Consider the following 18,687-nt stretch of genomic DNA (forward strand, 5'->3'; position numbering starts at 1 on the left):
CTCCTGTCGCCAGAGCTGTGCTCATATCCATTTCACGGCTTTGCCGCTGTGATAAATCTGTCTGTCAGGGAGACATCATAATCGAATTGTTCCAGAGGTCATTTAACATTGCAGAGGAGGGACTTCACTTTAGCCCTCGGAAGAGTCAGCTCAAATACAATTTATGTGTCAGAGATGAATTGTGGAAATGAAACATTCACAGAGAAAATGAACTACCTTGCTGACTGGAATAGCCTTGTTATGGCCTGCTGTGTCACTTTATCTGCTAACTAAAAATCTCAGGTATTTAAGTGTTCCTCCTCCCTTCACCATGGCTAGAATATAATAGTAGTAGTTAATAGATACAGTGAGGCAGCTTCTAATATGAGAGAAGCAAAACAGAGGTAGAATAATGCAATCCTCACTTACAGTAAATGCCTAGCGCTGATTGACAAACTCGGTCTGAGCTCTCTGATTAGGTCCTAACATTTGCATTTAATTTACCAACACAACTAGTAGAGAGCTCTCTCCCTTTCTTTGCTATTCCAGCATACCTAAATTGCTGAATATAGCAAAGGGCTTTTGCATGTAATTCTTCTGTTTAAGTATCAATTCAGTATTACAGTATGTAAAAAGATTGTTGGTGTCAGCATTCATTTATCTTTGGTCGAGGGTCTATTCGCATTCAACTCTAGTTTTGTGAGGACACGCCTATAGATTCTTCCTTATTAGGAAAAGTTGTCCTGCATGATTTATGTCTCTCCTTAACTGCCACACATGTAACTTAAATGAAAGGATGTTTAAAATGCTTCTGCAGCCCTTGATGGCATGCATCTTTATATTGGGAGTACTGGAATAGAAACACATCTACAATATGCAGAGAGAATTTGTGGTTGGAAACCATTGCTCTAGGGGACCCCACTGATTTAAATTAGGCCTTCACAAATAATTGTCTTTAATTTTTCCAAGTGCTGTCCTTCTTCACATTCTTCCATCATCAACGCTGACAGTGGGCATGGTGTGGTTAACCCCTGGTTTTATCAGACACATCCACCCTAAAGGTGATCTCACCAGTGATGACATCTTTAAAAACATGTCATTTAATTGTTGGTTGTCTTGGAGGTCTCCAGAAAATTATGCTGGCTACATTGATAAATGGTAAGCTTTTGGGGAAAATAAAACTGGTCAGATTTGGAGAGATGGCTTCCATCCTGCTTTGGGTAGTGCAGCTCTTATTTCTAATAGTGTGGCCAAATTTATCAGTACTCAAAATCCCTGACAGTCCAGGGTGCAGACCAGGAAGCAGAGTTGTAGTTTAATACACCTCTTTACAGCCTCTCTAGTGTTACCCACCCATTACTCCATCCTGTGCCATCCCCATGACCGAAATCAAATAAATTAGGAAATAGTCCTAAAAAGAGTAAACCACGATAATTTAAATAAAATTAGAATGAGTCCAATCAGGGAAAAAGCTAAAACATAAACGCAGTTAATTTAATATAAGATCTCTGTCTTCAATACATCTGCTAGTGTTATGGTCTTGGCGTTGATGATTTGGATTTTTCCTTTGCTCCTTGCTCCCCTGTCTAATTGGTTCTGCGGCTGATTATCGCCGATCATTTCCACCTGGTTCCTCTAATATTTACGTTGTGTGTTTGCCTCCCATCAGCGCCAGGTTATTCGTGTGTTTTTCTGAGACATTTCCTAGCAATCTTTAGTCTGTCCGTTTCCTTGATTATGACCAGTTTTCTGCCCTGTGGATCTCGAGTTTTGCCTTCCCCCTGTCTGCTCTGTCTGTCGCATCTGGTCCTGGATTCTACCGGCTTCTGAACCTGGAACTGTCTTCTGACTTCGGCCTTGGATTTCCCTTCTGGACTCTGTTGCTGCTCGGCGTCTGCTGCTCGCTCTCTAGGAACTCTGGGGCGTGGCCGCCACAACTGCGGTCTGAGCTCCGCGAACGGACTGAACTTTGAATCAGGTCAGTGACTTTGCTCCAAGTCATATTCAGCTCCACATCCAGTCACTGACCTGTATTCTCCTATCCCTGCAGAGATCAGTCCCGCAGCAGACGAGCAGCCCCGCGTACCTGTTTGTGTTTAATAAACGCTTTGAACTTTCCCACTGCCTGTCTCGCCTCGAATTCTGGGTCCAATATTCTGAGATCGTTGCAGCTAGTTAGTGACTTGATATGTGATAGTTAAATTGATTTATGGTGTCTTACAGAAACCTGGCTACAGCAAGAGGATTATGTGAGCATAAATTAGGCAAATCCCTGCAGCTATTAAAATGTTCATATACCCAAAAGTTCTAGATGAGGAGAAGGAGTACTGTAGCACTAATTCGTCAGTCTGACTCATCAGTCCAAAGCCAGCAGTGGAGTCAAAAGTACACACATTTGTTACTTAAGTAGAAGTATAGATACAGCAATTTAAAAACACTCTGGTAAAAGTTGAAGTATCGCATATGACATGAAATAATTATTTATAAACATTAAACCAGGGAAAACCAATAAAAAATCAGCGGGGTCTGAATAAAGAAAATCAAAATAAATCAAATTTAATATGTCATTTTAAATTAAGCGTTAATTTCTGCATGTTTTGCTCCTACGAATGTAATGATAATATTGCGCATGCTCTTCTCAAGGTCAGAGGAAGTTGGAGCGCAGCAATACGGGAGGAACAGCGGAGGCTGAAGGCTTTGTTTTGCGCAGGCCGTCTGGCCAGTTAATAGTTACAATTCTTATGAACATTTAACTGTTAGTTTCCCCAATAGAATTTGAAAACCAACAACACATCTTTTTTGTAGCTTTGTATTGTGCACCACGTCCTTACTTTCAATTTTTAGATCAGTTTTCAGCGTTCCTATCTGATTTGGTGGTAAATACTGACAAGGTCATTATTGAGGGGGATTTAAAAACGCACGCCAGCATTGAAGGTGAATGTCAGGGCTCAGAGCTGAGGACTCAGGATTAAAGGCAGACAGAGTTAAATTTCTAAAAAGCTTATAGTTAGAGTGGCTAAGGTTATCCTGAGCTATCTCTATAGTTATGCTGCTATGGGCGTAGGCTGCTGGAGGACATAGGGACCCCTTTTACATCAATCTGCTTCATTCTATCTCTATTCTCCCACTCTGCACAATTTTGTAGTTCAATCTCTAACTTAATGCTCTCTGCTTTTTCTCATAGTAGCTTCATCTGCTGTGTTCCTGTTTAGCTGTCACACCATCTTTGAGAAAAATATTAGCTATGCTGCTGCCATCAACACCTTTGTTTATAGATGTTCGAGATTGACCTGTTTTTCAGTGTAGTCCTGATTCTCTGACTGTTACTGGCTGCATGTGCTTTCTTCAAACTCGTCTGCCTGGCTGTGTGTTTCCTGGACGGGGCCACCTGTGGAGCGGGTTTACAGTTGCCTTTTGTATCTCTGCTTCTTTCTGTATGTCTGCTTCTGTCTCTTTGAATCCCAGTCGGCCACTGCAGATGTTCGCTCACACTGAGTCTGGTTCTGCTGGACGTTTCTTCCTGTTAAAAGGGAGTTTTTCCTCTCCACTGTCACTACAAGCATGCTTAGTTTGAGGGATTGCCTTTGTGTCAATAAGTCGATGCAATCAACTGATTTTCCTTAGATAGAAAACTTTGACGGTCCGTCGCGGTGAAGAGAGAGCTGAGTCAAAAAGCGAAGCTCTCGATTTACCGGTCGATCTACGTTCCTACCCTCATCTATGGTCATGAACTCTGGGTCATAACCGAAAGAACGAGATCGCGGATACAAGCGGCCGAAATGGGTTTCCTCCGTAGGGTGGCTGGGCTCTCCCTTAGAGATAGGGTGAGAAGCTCGGTCATCTGGGAGGGACTCGGAGTAGAGCCGCTGCTCCTCCACGTCGAGAGGAGCCAGTTGAGGTGGCTCGGGCATCTGGTTAGGATGCCTCCTGGACGCCTCCCTGGTGAGGTGTTCCGGGCACGTCCCACCGGGAGGAGGCCCCGGGGAAGACCCAGGACAAGCTGGAGAGACTATGTTTCTCGGCTGGGAACGCCTGGGAACGCCTTGGGGTTCCTCCTGAGGAGCTAGAAGAAGTGGCTGGGGAGAGGGAAGTCTGGGCCTCCCTTCTTAGGCTGCTGCCCCCGTGACCCGACCCCGGATAAGCGGAGGAAGATGGATGGATGGATGGAGAAAACTTTGAATCAATTTGCATGTATGATCTGGTTGAATTGTCTCTGTGCCTTGAGATGACGTGTTGTGAATTGGCGTTAAATAAATAAACGGAATTGAATTTCTCAAAAAGCGTTTATTTAAAAACAACAAGTTGTCAATGGGCAGCTAGGGCATCTAAGGCAGGAACCTCTGCAGGAGGAAAACACAGGTTATTGACCACAATAATCTGGTGGAGGACGATTAGCGACACAGAGGAAAGAGAAAATGAAACAGATTCTTTAAAATTTATAACTGAATTATCTAATAATAATCTGCTAAAGTAAAACCATTTTTTTTTGGAAGGAAACTCTTTAAAGCACTTAACCACTCTCTTAAGGTTATTAAAAAGTAGTCAAAGAGGAGAGGGTTGTGAGGAAAAACAGTTATTTCCCCTTACGAAACGAAAATATATTTAGCAATATATTACTCAAAGTATATTGTAATATATTTTTACCACAAAACATTTCCAATATATTATGTTCTTTATACATGGAAATATATATTGACAAAACATATATTTTGCAATATATAATATATTGTGGTAATATATTGCAATATATTGCAAAATATACAAATGATTGCCGGTTTCAAAATATTGACATATATTTAACATGGATATATATGTGTTTATATACCAAAAAATATATTTAATTTTATATTTATAAATATCCTCCATCATGTATTGCAATTTTATATGGTAAAATGTATTGGTAACATATACATACACACACACACATATTTATATATAGTGTTACATGCATGTTTAATATATGGCAAATGCATTTTACATGTATGAAGAACTAAATGAAAATGTGGAAAATATGTATTTATATGCTATTTATAGGCCTATTTGCTGATTTTACAAAAAATTGCCTTTTAGATGGTTTTAGCATTTACATTATCTTTAACCAATTTAGGCCTAAAACGCCTGGAAAAAACACCTTAAAAACCTATGGCCGATTTTAAAAAATACCCCTAAAACCTGAAGTTTTTCTGTAAATTCAGCAACTGTGTCAACACCTAGTAAATTATTGATATCTCAGCTTCTGTAGCAGATAGAACTCAAAATATATTTTATCTTTGAAATTCTTCCAAAAAAAAAAAAAAAAGTGAAAAGCAGTAATCAAAAAAAAAAAAATTCAACCTTTTATTTTTTCCATATGTGATCATGTCTTCATTGAGAATGTGCAATATAAAACGTTTTTAAAATAAAGAACAAACATTACATAAATAACTATCTGATGATTACTTATTAACAGTATTATTATGCATAATAATGCATATGTCTGTGTTATAAATTGCATACAATTTACCTCCAGATGGCCACAAATCTGTCCCGGGACATATTTTGGGGGAACTGCGTCCTGAAGAGAGGTTTACTCTGTCGCCAATAATCTCTTCGTACAGGCAACACAAGAAGTCTCATGCCCATACACAGCCCAATAAATTTCTTCATCTCCGTCACAGTCACGGGTGACCACTTTGCCATCTTTGCTTTTGTTGGAGTTTGGTTTGTTTGGTCACTGTACCTATTCGTCTCGGTAACAAGATACATCCAAAGTTCTTCATTAAAAATATGCTCAAATGCCTGCAGCGGTGTGGCGTCTGCAGGCAAATCAACTTTCACTCCAGGTGTGCGGTTGAAAACACTCCGTGCATTGCGGTGGTAGTTCGATTGGTTCAGCGCGTTCAAAGTCATCATTTTCATCTATACCGTCATCAAAGCCGACACACTCCTCAAAATCACTGCCTTCCGACACTCTTCTCTGTCAAACTCCTCCATGTTTGCTTGAAAAAAACTTCTTTCTTCTTGCTTGACTTATATGCTCTCCCGGCGTCAATGGTAGAATTACGCAACAGCGCCCCCGGCTTGAATGGTAGAAATGCGGTAATGCTTTCCCGGCCTAAATGGGTTAATACAAGTATTACAGGCTCCAGAATCGCATATAAGTCTAACTGCCTGTCCATTAATTGCTAGAACTATTCATGTTTTTGCTTTTAATGCATTTAATATCCCCCATTGTCAGGTCTAAGCACCTAAAACATCATACATACATATAGGGAAAGAAAGAAGGCACAGAGACAATTAATTTAGTTACTCGAGGAGAGTAGGAAGGGACTGCAGAGTTTACAATCTCCAACCCACTCTGCAGTCTTCAGCTTTCTCCTCGCCATTTATTGAAGAAAAGGGGATGTCCTTAATTACACCAGCTGAGGTTTAACTGTCATGTTGGGGTCTAAGCGTCTAACCCACATACAGAAACACTCAGCAGACAGGGAAAAAGTTAAATGGTTTATTTACAAAGTTTACAGTGAAATGCGAACGGGGTCATGGCTCGTCAGACTGGTCACGGGAGGGAAGCAACTGAGGAGGACAGATCGGTTAGAGTAGATCCAGGAAACTTGCAGTTTAACGGCGACATGGATTAATACCTGCTCAGAGGGTATTCTGATCAGCAGGAGGGGAACCTTGTGGGTCTAGAGGCTGGTCGGCAGGCTGAGGGCTGAGGCACAGACGGAGGCTGAGGCGGAGGGCAGACAGGCAGGTTCCAGGCAGCGATTGTCTTCTCCAGGATTTGACTGATATCCAGATAAGTCAGGATCTGAGAGGCAGAAGAACACAGGGTCAGAGTAGTTCACAAAAATCAGAGAAACAGATCAGAGAAGCTGGCTCAGGTTTTGCTGGTACCATTACTGGCAAACACTCTGGCAGGGAAGTGTCATCCTCCTCCTCCTTAAGAAGGCCTCATGATGAGCAGATGGGAAACAGGTGTGTAGAAGTCAGCTAACGCCCTCAGGAGGAAGATCTCAGGCGCCCTCTGGTGGAGAAAGGTAGACAAGCCTCCAGATCCCAACATTAACTAAGGGAAAGGGACCTTTAAACCTCAGCACATTTGTTAAAAACAAAGCAAGTGGTTGTTTTACAATTAAATTGTTCCAAGAACACATGTTTAGAAGAAACATGTGATAGAGGCTGTTCAGGTCTCTTCCACAACCTGTCCGTTTCATGACCTTTATCTGGAACAATCTTAAGCAAGAGTTAATAAAAGATGAATCACACATTATACATCATAATAGTTCATTGGAACATGTTGTGATTCTATAGTTAAATTCTATTCCCAGCCCGCTGGGAATTTATGTTTCTGATACTTTAAGATGTTTATTGCCCTCCCCTGTAGGGGTGGTCAAATATCTTATTTAATCAGATATTATTTCAGCTGTTATATACTGTTTATGACACACAGTCCTACTAACTGTGTGTTAGAACAATAAATGAAAGAGTGATTCGAGCACTAATCATGGTCAAACAGTTATTTCTGCACATACATGGAATAAATTCACCACAACTTCTGTTCAAAATATAAGATTTTATTAACAAAAATCATTCAGCTCCAAGTCAAACATATTTCAGTTTAACACTCTCAACTAAGACTAGTAAAACTCAACTAAACTAAACTAACTACTATGTACAAAGAGGAAGGGGAAAAACGGTTGAAAAACATATTACAGTTTAAGATGGATTCTGTGTTTGAAACCAAAGTTTATCTGGAATAATTTGGGATATGATCAAATTAGCTTTTCACTAATTTTAAAGAAATTGGAATGTTTTCAGACCAATTCACAATGCAAATCCATGAGGTGAATAAAACATTATTTGGCCAAATAATGTTTTATTGAATGATTTGCTTAATCAAGAACCAATAACCTTTAGCTAAATGATTCTTTACCCTCTTTGAAATAGCTAGCAGCGAATAGACATCAGGATTCCACTAAATTACTCTTGGTCATACTTGGTAATGGAAATGTAATGAGCATCTGAGGAACATATGAACACTAATGTTATATCAGTGTTTAAATCCTTAGTGAATAAAGCTTGTCTAAGCTTTAGCAACAGCTCAACACATATTCCTGTAGCATAGCGTAGCATGCAGTCCATTCTTTAGCATCAATTAGCGTTGTCTTTACTCAGCAGTAAACACACGATATGATTAGCATCATCAAAAGACATATTGCTTTTCCTGTCCCTAATCTTGCCAGACCTGCAAACCTTTTTCCATGTCCGTTTGGAAAGCTTGAGTTTCATCCAGTTTTGCAGCTCTGCAGTCAGGGGTTCCTTTGTCTCAGTCTCACGGCAGGGGTCCCCTCAGTCTCACACCAGGGCATGGTCTTCATCCAGTTTGGCTCTGTAAGTTCTGAAACTCAAGAGAAATGTGTTGCAAAGGTTCTGTTTGCAGCAGTTAGGTTCTGAAGAGTTCTGACTCATCCTTGATGGTTCTGGGGATCTGGTTTCCCTGGGGCCTGCATCTCCACTGTGGGCCACAGTGGGCCCCAGCTTTGAGCGCAGGAGCAGAAGCAGGCTGGATCAGACGAGGGAGAAAAAGTGAAGAGGCAAAAGAGAGAAAGAATCCTGTGTGTTCTGTGGTTTTGTTCTGCCCTCACAGAGGGGGGGTAGGTTTTCACACCTCTGTGACTTCCATGTGACTGCTTTGGCTGAAAAAGGGGGGGCTGCTGAAGTACCCCAGCTGTTATTCACCAAAGCTGTGTTTTCTTCTCTGGTCATCCTATCAGGATGAAATATGGACACTGCTTCCCAATGTCCAAAAAGTATGTTCATGGCATATGGCACAACATATCCCCCTTTTGATCTGGAAATAAAAGATGCAGTTCTTTGTTTTCAGATCACAAATAGGTCCATAAAGCCATGATATCTGGAGCGGTGATAAGTCAGGTTCCTGTTGGCAGGAAGAAAGTTCATTTAGGGTTCATATCTTCTCAAGTGTTTGTCCCTGGAGGATTTGTTGCAGGTCTGGCAGAAGCTGACCCTATCTCATCATAAAACAGTTCATTTTCTCCAGAGGTTTTGCATCTGGTTGAAGCAGGTCTGGCAGGAAAGTCTGACCCTGATACACAAATATATACATTCCAAACAAAATTTCCTAACACCTTCATGATGCTGTTGTTCAACCTTCATCATTTCTCAAGTTGTGAAACAAAAGAAAGAAAGGATAAAACACGTTAAAGTATGTTAGAAATTATCAGCAACTATCATACTCTTGGATATGATACGTTTTACCATTAGCTTGGAATTGTAGTACTTTGTTATTGGTCAGAGAAGCCAGTAGCTCTGTAAGAACTGTTTTGCAGATCTGTTCTAAGTTTTCTTTTGTGGTTGTTTCTGTAGCTTGTTGATATCCCCCTTTACCAGTGTAAACCTTTGGTTTTGCATTGTGATGTGAAGGCTTATGACGTTTATCTGGGGGTTCTGGTTTTCGTTCTCTCAAGTCATTAATTCCTTCATCTTGGTGAACCACTGGGGAACTGAATCTGTGTCTGTTTCTCGTCCTGTTCTTTGTTTGAAGGTTAAAGACTCTAAGCTTGCTTTGAAATCTATCTGATTTGAGACATATTTCCCAAACAAGCTGAGCATATCTGCGAGTTTCCTGCATAGAAAGGTTTTCTATCCTGCAATGCATTGCTACGTCATATCGTACACTTTCATGTAGATTTTGGATCAACAATGCTTTAAAGGTGTGATCTTCTTCGTCAATATCTGGAGAACTGCAGCCCTCAAAATAAACCTGTCTCAAGCGAAAGTAATATTCTCTGGGTGTTTCATGTTCTCCTTCGAGAACTAAAGATGCCTCAAGCGTTGCTAACGCCAGATCTCTGTAACCAGAATATTCTTCTCTTAAGGTTTGACAAAGAGCTGAATAACTTTCTCTGATTTTTGGAGGAAGAGATTTTATGAAAACATGGACGCTTCTAGCTGTTGTTTTCCAAATCAGCTTCAATTTCTCATGAGAAGAAGGAAATGGCAAGTCTTTTAGACAGTGCTCAACTTCTTGCAGATAATCAGCTATGTTGGAGTGTTGATTTTCTGGGTCAAAAATATCAATGTCTTTGGCCAAGGATTCAATTTGTTGAATTCTATGGTCACTCGGTGGACCTGGCCCGTCAGGAAGTTGGTTCTGCTCATTAAGTGGTGGGGGGTTTTGAGCTAACCTTTGATGACACAAGGGAGACTGGTTCTCCTCAGAGTTTTTCAAGGTGTGAACTTTGGCACTTGGTGCTCGGTCAGCGGAGAGTGAGACAGAGATTGGTTTGCATGGCTGTCCTTTGCAAAGTTTTAAACTGCTTGAGTTTACCAAGTGATCTACTTGTTTCTCTCTGTCTGCGACACTACTTTGACTTTGAACATCTTCAGATCTATTTATTGTTAACTCCGAGTTTAGAGACTTTGTATCTGCTTCAGGAACTGTTCTCCTTTTGACTGGGGTGACCTCCTGCTGATTCAAAGTCTGCTTGCTTTGTTTATTGCATAGGTCCTCAGAGAGGGGGGTCACCATTTGTTCTGAGGCATGGTCAGTCTGGCCACATGGGTCTTTGATCTTGTCAGCTCCTGACAATAAAATGTTTGCAGCACTTACTCTGTGGCAGATCATCTGATATTTGGCTTCTAACTCAGAGTACTGTTTAGCTTTTATTTGGTATTTAAGCTGATAAAGAAGCGTGAGCTCACAGAGTACATCTGTTATCAGAAAGTTTCCATTTGGGTTTTGAATTAAGTTCATTAATTCTTGAATCTTTTCTTCACATAGGCTGAGGTTAGAATTGTTTAGGTTATCCTGCTTTTCTGAAGATAAGTGGATAAGCTTTGCAACAATTTGTTTCTGTTTCTCTATTCCTATGGAGTCAATTATGTGCCCAGAATTGAGGATGCTTGGATCCATTTTCAGCTGATGGCACAAAAACACAAGTTATGAAGAAATTTCAAAAGAACACAATCCAGTCAGTACCCACTATATTTGTATATTTACATATACATATTGTAAGGACTTATTTTTATGTGTGTAGAAACGGGTCACTGGTTATCTTTAAACCTGTGATATCAAAGAAACACTTTTCTTTCAGTGTTAGAAATGCTACACCTTGTTTAGGATTTACCAGCTATTTTAGCGCATGCTTTACCTGTCTCTGAGGATTTATAAGCAGTTTGGCGCAAAGCTTACCTTTTAAGGACTTACAAGCAATTTAGCTTATGATTCACCCTTTTCTGTGATATCAAAGAAACACTTTCTTTCAGTGTTAAAAATGCTACACCTTGTTTTAGGATTTATTAGCTATTTTAGCGCATGCTTTACCTGTCTTGGAGGATTTATAAGCAGTTTGGCGCAAAGCTTACCTTTTTAAGGATTTACTAGCAAATTAGCTTATGATTCACCTTTCTTTAAGGGATTTTAAGCAATTTAATTTGAATCCACCCCCTTTCGGTTGGGTAGGATCACAGATTAACTTACGTTAAATCTGGCAACAAATCTTGTTCTACACAATATAAAATAAGTGTTTAGGAGTCTTATCAGACTAACAGATAAAGGGATTAAGGTTAAATTTCAAGGCATCTAACCTATTTTGGACTGGAGGTGACTTTGAAATAGCATAACTTGGGAGTTTTCATTTTTGGGATGTGGTTATAGAAACCACAAATGGCAGCATCTAGTTATAGATGTGCATACATTTTGGTCGAACGATAAGATTAACTTGGGTGTTAAATCTTTTAGTTTTAGTTGGACCAAAGTGATCAGATTGATTTGAATCATCTGAGTTTTGCTTTGACGTAAAGTTGGTTATCACTAGCTGAAGAGATATTTTGGATTTACTAGATTTAGTTAAATTTTCTATATTTTGATGCTCCAAGAATGTCAAAGGTTATATTTTCTTCTCATATAAGCTAAGACATTTAATATTGGATTCTTAGGTTGTGACTTTAAGATTTCATTATTGAGTGGTGAGAGCTGATGTTGATGCTTTCACATGGTTTTCAATAATGGCTCTAAGTTTATTCTCATACATGTGCAGAATGACCGTTATATTCGATGACCACCAAACTGAGACACCAATTAAATGTTACATTCAATGAGTCCAGCAGCATGGGACGCTAAATAAATGTTACAATTAATGGGCCCAGCAATCAGGGACGCCATATTTATGTTGTGATTCTATAGTTAAATTCTATTCCCAGCCCGCTGGGAATTTATGTTTCTGATACTTTAAGATGTTTATTGCCCTCCCCTGTAGGGGTGGTCAAATATCTTATTTAATCAGATATTATTTCAGCTGTTATATACTGTTTATGACACACAGTCCTACTAACTGTGTGTTAGAACAATAAATGAAAGAGTGATTCGAGCACTAATCATGGTCAAACAGTTATTTCTGCACATACATGGAATAAATTCACCACAACTTCTGTTCAAAATATAAGATTTTATTAACAAAAATCATTCAGCTCCAAGTCAAACATATTTCAGTTTAACACTCTCAACTAAGACTAGTAAAACTCAACTAAACTAAACTAACTACTATGTACAAAGAGGAAGGGAAAAACGGTTGAAAAACATATTACAGTTTAAGATGGATTCTGTGTTTGAAACCAAAGTTTATCTGGAATAATTTGGGATATGATCAAATTAGCTTTTCACTAATTTTAAAGAAATTGGAATGTTTTCAGACCAATTCACAATGCAAATCCATGAGGTGAATAAAACATTATTTGGCCAAATAATGTTTTATTGAATGATTTGCTTAATCAAGAACCAATAACCTTTAGCTAAATGATTCTTTACCCTCTTTGAAATAGCTAGCAGCGAATAGACATCAGGATTCCACTAAATGACTCTTGGTCATACTTGGTAATGGAAATGTAATGAGCATCTGAGGAACACATGAACACTAATGTTATATCAGTGTTTAAATCCTTAGTGAATAAAGCTTGTCTAAGCTTTAGCAACAGCTCAACACATATTCCTGTAGCATAGCGTAGCATGCAGTCCATTCTTTAGCATCAATTAGTGTTGTCTTTACATATTGCTTTTCCTGTCCCTAATCTTGCCAGACCTGCAAACCTTTTTCCATGTCCGTTTGGAAAGCTTGAGTTTCATCCAGTTTTGCAGCTCTGCAGTCAGGGGTTCCTTTGTCTCAGTCTCACGGCAGGGCTCCCCTCAGTCTCACACCAGGGCATGGTCTTCATCCAGTTTGGCTCTGTAAGTTCTGAAACTCAAGAGAAATGTGTTGCAAAGGTTCTGTTTGCAGCAGTTAGGTTCTGAAGAGTTCTGACTCATCCTTGATGGTTCTGGGGATCTGGTTTCCCTGGGGCCTGCATCTCCACTGTGGGCCACAGTGGGCCCCAGCTTTGAGCGCAGGAGCAGAAGCAGGCTGGATCAGACGAGGGAGAAAAAGTGAAGAGGCAAAAGAGAGAAAGAATCCTGTGTGTTCTGTGGTTTTGTTCTGCCCTCACAGAGGGGGGGTAGGTTTTCACACCTCTGTGACTTCCATGTGACTGCTTTGGCTGAAAAAGGGGGGGCTGCTGAAGTCCCCCAGCTGTTATTCACCAAAGCTGTGTTTTCTTCTCTGGTCATCCTATCAGGATGAAATATGGACACTGCTTCCCAATGTCCAAAAAGTATGTTCATGGCATATGGCACAACAAACACAACCCATGAAACACAAACGGAGTATAAATAAAATATTTCTAACACCCATGCTCCATACACATCTACTATTTTAATGGCTATTCTTATTTGCTCTAGCACTTAGTCACACCTCCTTAACAATTTCCTTAGCAATTTCCTTAACAAATCTCTGCCTTTTTTATTTATTTTTAATTTATTTATTTATATATGTATATATATGTATATATATATATATATATATATATATATATATATATATATATATATATATATATATATATATATATATATATATATATATATATGTGTATGTGTATATATAAATATATATAGTTGTTCTTTTTTCAGTGGGGGGAGCGGTTGCGGGAGGGTTGGTGTCTGGTGTCCACTGTCGCATTGTGGGGGCTTTTCTGATTGGCGTTTTTTTGGGGGGGGGGATTGGCATGTCTGTTTTCTCGGGGGGCGGGCGGCCCCGTTGGGTTGGGGTCCTGCTGGCGATGCGCCGCTGGTGTGTGGGGGGTCTGGTTGGACCAAACTGGCCCCGTCCTGCGAAGGGGGGATGGCTGTCGACAGATTCTTGGCCTTGGTCCCACACGGTCCTGGACGGTCCTGGACAATTGGATCTTGACTCCCGGGTTTCGGCACCAAAAATATTGGGTTCAAAAATGTAGGTCTGTAAAAGAAGAACTGAAATACACAGTAATGGATTTTCATATAGCTTCTGCAGAAGGAGAGACAGTTGAACCCCAGACTCAAACACACTGTCTCCCACCGGACCTCCTCCGCAGAGCGTTTTATTAACAGAACATGACACATGGTTACAAACAGAGTATTGTTCTGACAGAACAATTGATCAGTTCATAAAGACAGGATGCTCCCCTCTTGACTGAATCACAAGGCAGTGTGGTCTCATGACTGAATCATGAGACAGGAGTGGAGCATCTCATTTCTACAATGTTTCATATGAACACACATTACTTTAATAATCATCATTGAATAAACCTAACAGCTGCCCTGTATGACTGCACAAATTATTTGCATGTTATTTCAGTATAACAGTTTATTAGATAGAAAACTGCAGCAGGATGTGAAAGACTTGTCTGAGACAGGAGCTAGATCTCTCATCTCTAATGAGAGAGGGAATATTATTGACCAGGAAATGACCGGTGGAATTAATTCTGGATCACAAACCTGGCTATAATTTGTATCCAAACACAGGAAATTACTGGTGTAGCCAGTTCGCGTGGGATATGACTGATCCTTGTTGTGCTCAGAACTTCTTCCATGATGTCTCAAGAGGATCCTTCTGTGTTTGCTAAAGGTTTGTCCAGGGAAATGCAAGGGGTCAAAATTGTTAAAGCAAAATTGTGCAAGAATAGCAAGACGGCAAACCAGAGTACATGATACATGAACAGGACCAGGGTCCAAGCCAGGTGATCCGATTTCCAGTGAGAATCCAAAGGGTTATCCAGGGGTGTGTCAGGGCACAGTTCCAGGTCCGGTAACATTAGGGCTTTCAGATCAGATAGGGTTCAGGCAGGCTCAAATAATCTGGCACTCATGTCTGATCTGATACAGATTCAGGCTCAGGTAGATCAAATGAGCGGTAATGACAACAGGGCGGAGCTGAGTAGGTGGGTCTTGTGAGGAATCAGACCAGCAGCAGTGCTGAGATCATGACATTTCTAGCTGGAAACACTGGCACCATGCCTTAAGGATGTTCTACTTCAATGATGACCTGATAAAAGTTGATAGGGAGTGTAATAGAACTAGATACAGAGCGACATTGGAGGAAGACCTGTTAGAAGCAGGGAAAGTATTTCACACGCACAATAGGACAACAATCGTATATAACAAATATACACTACAAATTTAAAATACTTCAAATTATTTTAAACGGGAGTATTAATGCTGGGATTTCATCCTACAAAATATTGTGATTTTTATAATGATTTTTTTTTAATAATCGTTCTCAAAAGGAAAATTGATAAAAACAGCCCTGATAGCTGCACTAAAGTTAGAGCAGACTTGCAATAGAGACTTTAAGAGAATGGGAGACTTTAGTCTCAAATTCATTAACATAGAGAAAGTTCACTTGTGTATAAACTGTTCACTGTTTATAAAGAAAGGTTTTATTCTCCAACGTAACATAAATCTGATGCATTGGTTACAGTTATTTAACAAAGAGGTTGTAGGGTTACCTGATATAATCCCACCTGTCAATCAATCCAGGATGCTTGTCAGAGTTTAAGTAATTGAGTGATAATGGGCAAAAACACGCCTTACCTGCAGGAAAGGTACGCCCTTTATGTAAAATAAATTATTATGATTTTGCATTATGAATGAAAAGCAGACTTAGGAATTTCAGTACAAAAACTTAGAAAAAATTGCTAAATACTGTGAGTGTGGAGCATTTTTAACCAATATTACCAAAATTGAAAAAAAGTAATTTTGAAAAATGTTAAAGATAGACAAAGGCCTTCTGCTAACCGTACAACAGTGATTAATAGGAGCAATTTGTTTTTCAGTACGAAGGCAATGGGCAAATCTGCCTTTTTTTCATATTTACATTATATGCCTAACTCAGAAAGAGCTTGCTTTGCTTAGTTAATTACATCGCTTGTGTTACTAAGGGCAGTCAAGGCAAATATTTATACTAATATTTGTATATAAACTAATTATATTTGTGATAAAACATGCTTTAGATTTTTAACTTCTTGTTTAAGTATTTATCTACCCATCTTAGTAACTCTAAAAGGTATTAAACACAGCTTCTACACTTGCAGCCAACATGACTGTGTCCCTTATTATCCTTTCCCTTTCTGTTGAAAGCGTGGGCTTTAATGTTAATTTGTCTGTTGCTATCTTGAAATAACTTCCCTGACTTGATGTAGAAGTAAAGTTGCCTTTTCTCTTTATTTTAAGAAATTTTTTACTCATTTTGCGATAATTTTTGCAATGTGAAAACAAAATTCAACTCATCATTTAAAACTTTTAAAACATGAATATAAACACTGCATTTTAGTGATTGCTCCACATACCTTAGAATCAGTATGAAACCCTTCACTTAAGGCATTTTAAGCTAAGGTTAGAGCTGGAACGATTTTTCAGACATCAAGGCTGTGTCATGCTTGTTTTTGAGAGGAAATAAACATTTACAAATGAATAATTGATTATATCTGTATTATTTCAGGAGTGCAGGAGTAAGGAAATATGCATGTTCTGAGTTCTTCAAAGACATACCTAATGCATAAGTAATGTTTTTCACTTTCATGTGTAAAGTCCCACTTTTGCCTGAGGTGTTTCATTTTTCTGAGTTTGTGTCTCTGGCACTATTCTCCATAAACAGTAATCAGAATAAAGTGTGAAGGGGAAAGACGTGGGAATGCACATCAAAGACAAATATTTTTCACACTTAGTTTCAAATGAAGTAAACTCACTTGTCTTTACAGCAACTTTGAAGGGGATCAACCTTTCTACCTCCACTGCATAGCCATCAGTCTAAAGGAGTGACAATATTCCAGAAATTCACCCGGTGTATTCTCAGGTCATGTAGAGTTAATTCCATTGCAAACATGCCATGTGACTTTACTAAAGCCCTCAGCTTTTTTTCTGACCTGCAAGCAGGTCAGCAGGTATAAAGCCATGACGGTGAAAATGTAATTTTACTGAGGAGATTGGATTCCGACTGCTTGACCCTGCAGCAAAACGTAGCTCTCAGCATTGCACATCTGTTTGGACATTAATTGGCTCTAGCAGTTTATGGATAGCTTTTTGACTAGAGCACAGCCGATGAAAAGAAATAAAACAAATTGTGTGTCATTCTTTTCTAATCAATAGTGTCCTTTAGGCTAAAGCTGGATGTACAAGGAACAATCATGAAAACAATGCAATATGAGTGAAGTTCTGTACTATAATAGTAAAAATGACACAGCAGCTATTAAAGGTAAAGAAGAACCATTTGTGGTAATCCATGACACTGACAACAAATCTATAAACAGGTTTGTATGTACATATGGAACAGATTCTAAAGGGAGTTAACATGAGGATAGACACATCTACACAACCAATCCCTGAACTTACTTTAATATCATTAGTTACCCTTGTAAGTAGTTGAATCTAACATAGATGTTTACATGAACTGTAGCAAAAACACATTTGCTTTTTCTAAGAGGCTGAAATAAAGACCTAATTATTTGTTAATATTATTAGGTCAGTTCGTTTTATCTCTTGGTGTTAATGTTTGGTTATCACTTGCATTTGTATTTGTAATATTTATGTGTTTTTTAGTTTCTTTTGTGTTATTGGATAGGGGGAACAGAGCCAAAGTAAAGGGATCTCCCAGCATCAAGTGTTGTGGGTGTTTTGCTTCTTGAGGGACTGGTGCACTTCCTAAAATAGAGGACATCGTGAGGAAAAAAACATTCTGTGAAGATTTTAAAGCAATAGTTCATCTCGCTTTCTGTCTCCTTTGTATTCTATTTTAATCCCTAAATAATTTTCAATAAAGTTTCCTCTACAAGTACCAAGTAGAACCTTATGGAAACAGCTGCAATGGCCTGCTTGTGAGAGCACGTTTTGGGCTATCATCTTATTATTTATTGGCAAAACCGGACACACAAATAAGTAATAATTAATTACATTGACCAAAAAGGTAAGGATTGAGCACAAATAGGTTTTTAAAATAGACAATGACCACAAGCATACCTAAAGGAAATGCTTACAAATGGGGTTAAGAACATACCATTATTGTTCTAAAATGGAAATGGCAACCTCTTGATCTCAAACTTAAAATTATATGTTGTATTTTGTGATCTTGTAGATCTCTGGGAATCTGCCCATTCTATTCTCCTTTTTTATTCTTTTTTTAATCATTTTGTTTTGCTAAAATAAAACCACAACATAATGCTATTAGACTACCAAAACAACACTCTCTTTAATCAGTTTTAAAGAAATCCGTAAGTGTGGCAAAATTTCTCATGTGAACATAAAAAAAACAGCTTTTCACTACTTGCTTTTCAGTTCCATCTCATTATATTAATGTGCAC

The 18,687-nt window shown here is 39.0% G+C and overlaps 1 protein-coding gene across 1 annotated transcript; it reads right to left on the minus strand.

Annotated features, from left to right (window-relative positions):
• Nucleotides 1-8,944: 8,944 nt before the first annotated feature.
• Nucleotides 8,945-11,534, minus strand: LOC119789929. The gene is made up of 2 exons (XM_038295134.1): nucleotides 9,975-11,534; nucleotides 8,945-9,159 (listed from the first exon to the last, which is right to left on the minus strand). Exons 1-2 carry the CDS (start codon nucleotides 10,898-10,900, stop codon nucleotides 9,141-9,143), a joined length of 945 nt encoding a protein of 314 aa, XP_038151062.1. The 5' UTR covers nucleotides 10,901-11,534; the 3' UTR covers nucleotides 8,945-9,140.
• Nucleotides 11,535-18,687: the final 7,153 nt, after the last annotated feature.

Source organism: Cyprinodon tularosa, unplaced genomic scaffold (assembly GCF_016077235.1).
Source record: "Cyprinodon tularosa strain WSP-4 unplaced genomic scaffold, ASM1607723v1 ctg11, whole genome shotgun sequence".
Taxonomy (NCBI): Eukaryota; Metazoa; Chordata; class Actinopteri; order Cyprinodontiformes; family Cyprinodontidae; genus Cyprinodon; species Cyprinodon tularosa.